General features: G+C 57.1%; 1 protein-coding gene across 1 annotated transcript in view; it reads left to right on the top strand.

Annotated features, from left to right (window-relative positions):
- Positions 1-2,282, top strand: part of RNPEPL1 (arginyl aminopeptidase like 1) — a 16,027-nt gene that overhangs the window by 4,528 nt on the left and 9,217 nt on the right. The window contains exon 7 of the mRNA XM_029936158.1: positions 1,713-2,280. Coding sequence (XP_029792018.1) covers positions 1,713-2,280 — 568 coding nt within the window. The remainder of the gene's footprint in view (positions 1-1,712; positions 2,281-2,282) is intronic.

The raw sequence follows: 2,282 nt of genomic DNA, 5'->3' as shown, positions 1-2,282 counted from the left end.
GGGAAGGGAGTAATGTGGCGTGTGCCCGGGAGACACTTGCGGAAACCGAGGATCGACCCCCGCCGCGCGCCAGGACGCGCTACCGCCTATCTCATCAAGCTCTGCCGGACTCAAAGCCGGCTTTTGTCGGTTCCGTGCAAGTTTGTGGAAGGCACGGAGCGGGAGCTCCCGCTCTGGTTCGGGACGAGCCCACAAAGGGGCCTGAGGTCATGGAGAGAAGAATTAGCTGTGTGGACCGAGGAGTCCCTAGGGAAGACTATGGGGAGAGGAGTCCTGAATAGGGTTTCAGGGGATGCGCAGGAGTTCTCCAAAGACAGCACAGTCCAGGGAACTGGACCTGGATGTGCAGACGCACAGTGGTGGGGAACAGCACAGGGCTTTCTGCAAAAGAAGCAACTGAGGCCTCTTGGAGAGAGGGCGGGGCTCTCTGCAGGCGCAGGGCCTGGGATTCTCAGCCCAGACTGCCCCTTAGAAAGATGGGAAAAGGATGTGCCCAGGCCCTCCCCCAGTAGCTAGATTCTGGCTGGGGTTCTGGGCTGCTTCCTCCACCCCTCCATCTCCTCATTCCCTTCTCTTCTCGCTTCATACCCGCCTTGGTTCCTGGATCCCCTCTCTCTACCTCTTATCCTTGACCTTCAGGTCCCCTCTCTGCCCTGCTCCCTCCAACTGTAGCCTAGGGATTTGAGCACAAACCAAACGGTCTTAAGTGATGAACTTCAAAATATCCTACAAACTTGTCAAACCATACCACCTGTTGTAGGTTGAATGACATTCCCCCAAAAAGATTAAGTCCTAATCCCTGGTACCTGTGAATCACCTTATATGGACATGGGGTCTTTGCAAATAATCAAGCGGTCATACTGGATTAGGGTATTCGCCAAACCAAATGTCTAGTGTCCTTATAAGGAGACAGAGATCTGGAGACCCCAACACACAGGGGAAAATAAATTTGTTTTAAGCCGCCTAGTTGTGATACTGTGAAAGATGAGCCATTATTAATAAAGCAAGCCGCAGCAGCAATGTATGAAGGGCTGCAGGACAGCTAGCTCATCACGGAAACATCCCTCAAAGACATCCCTGAACGACTGGGCGTCAGGAAAACCTCCTGGGGTCGCCTGGGGAGCTCAGTGAAGTGTCCGACTTCAGTTCAGGTCATGATCTCGAGGAGGCTCGTGTGGGATCAAGCCTCGTGTCAGGCTCTGTGCTGACAGCTCAGCGCCTGGAGCCTGCTTCAGATTCTGTGTCCCCCCACAACCCCCCACCCGCGCTCCTCCCCTGTTCGCACTCTGGCTCTCAAAAATACATAAACATTTAGAATTAAAAAAAAAAAAACGGGGAAAAAGACCTACTGAAGAAGTCTTACATAAACAATAAACGATCTTCGTTTTTAGAAGTCACAGTGATGACCCAAAGTTACTAAGAAAGTTTTAAAAATATGGGTGTACGAAGAAATGATGAAAACAACGGCAAAGAGCTTTATTTCATATGAACCATGTTTTACAATTACAGGAAAAATAAAATACAGAAATCACAAAGGGCAACTTATTGGGAAGCAGATAAAAAGGAAGAAACGTAACCTGTTCTGAGAGGCACCTCAGGCGGCAATACAATTATGAGTCGTTACCAAGAGGACGCGGCGCCAAGCGGTCAACCAACAAAACGACAGGGAGGCTACTGGACCGGACCCCCAGTCCGGCGCACTACGGCCACAGCTTGAAAAGAAGCCCACCTTCCGGAGCCCCGCCGCGGCCCTGCTGCCCCGGCCCGGCCGGACCCGCTGCGAGGCGGGTGCCCGCGTCTGTGAACCATACCCCGACCCCGGTCGCGGGGACAAGCACCGCGGCAGTTCCCGAAGCCCGGTGTCGCAGGCCCCCAAGCCTGCCCTCCCGCGAAGCTTCGCCGCTCCAGGACCTCCGCACCCCCCAGGGACCGCCCATTGGTCCCCGCCCACCCCACTGCAGCCAATCCCACTCCCAACCACGAGCCCAACCAATGGCCGCCTTCGCCATCCGCAGCCAATCGGGGAAGGAGCCCCGCTCCGGCCGGCCAATGGGGAGGGCGCCCGGGAGACCTTTAGGACCCGGGGGTGCCCGGCGGCCGCCCAAACTAGACCCGCGGGCCCGGGCCCGAGCGCCGGTTATGGACTCAGGAGGGTCCGGCCGCTGCGGAGCCCCCGGGGGCGCCTCGCCCGCGCCGCCGCCCTTTGCACGCGTCGCCCCGTCACTTTTTCTCGGGAGTGCGCGCGCCGCGGCCGCGCCGGAGCTGCTGGAGCGCGCGGGCGT

This window comes from Suricata suricatta, chromosome 3 (assembly GCF_006229205.1).
Source record: "Suricata suricatta isolate VVHF042 chromosome 3, meerkat_22Aug2017_6uvM2_HiC, whole genome shotgun sequence".
NCBI lineage: Eukaryota > Metazoa > Chordata > Mammalia > Carnivora > Herpestidae > Suricata > Suricata suricatta.
The sequence above is the reverse complement of the archived record's forward strand: the minus strand, read 5'-3'. Positions and strand labels throughout refer to the sequence as shown.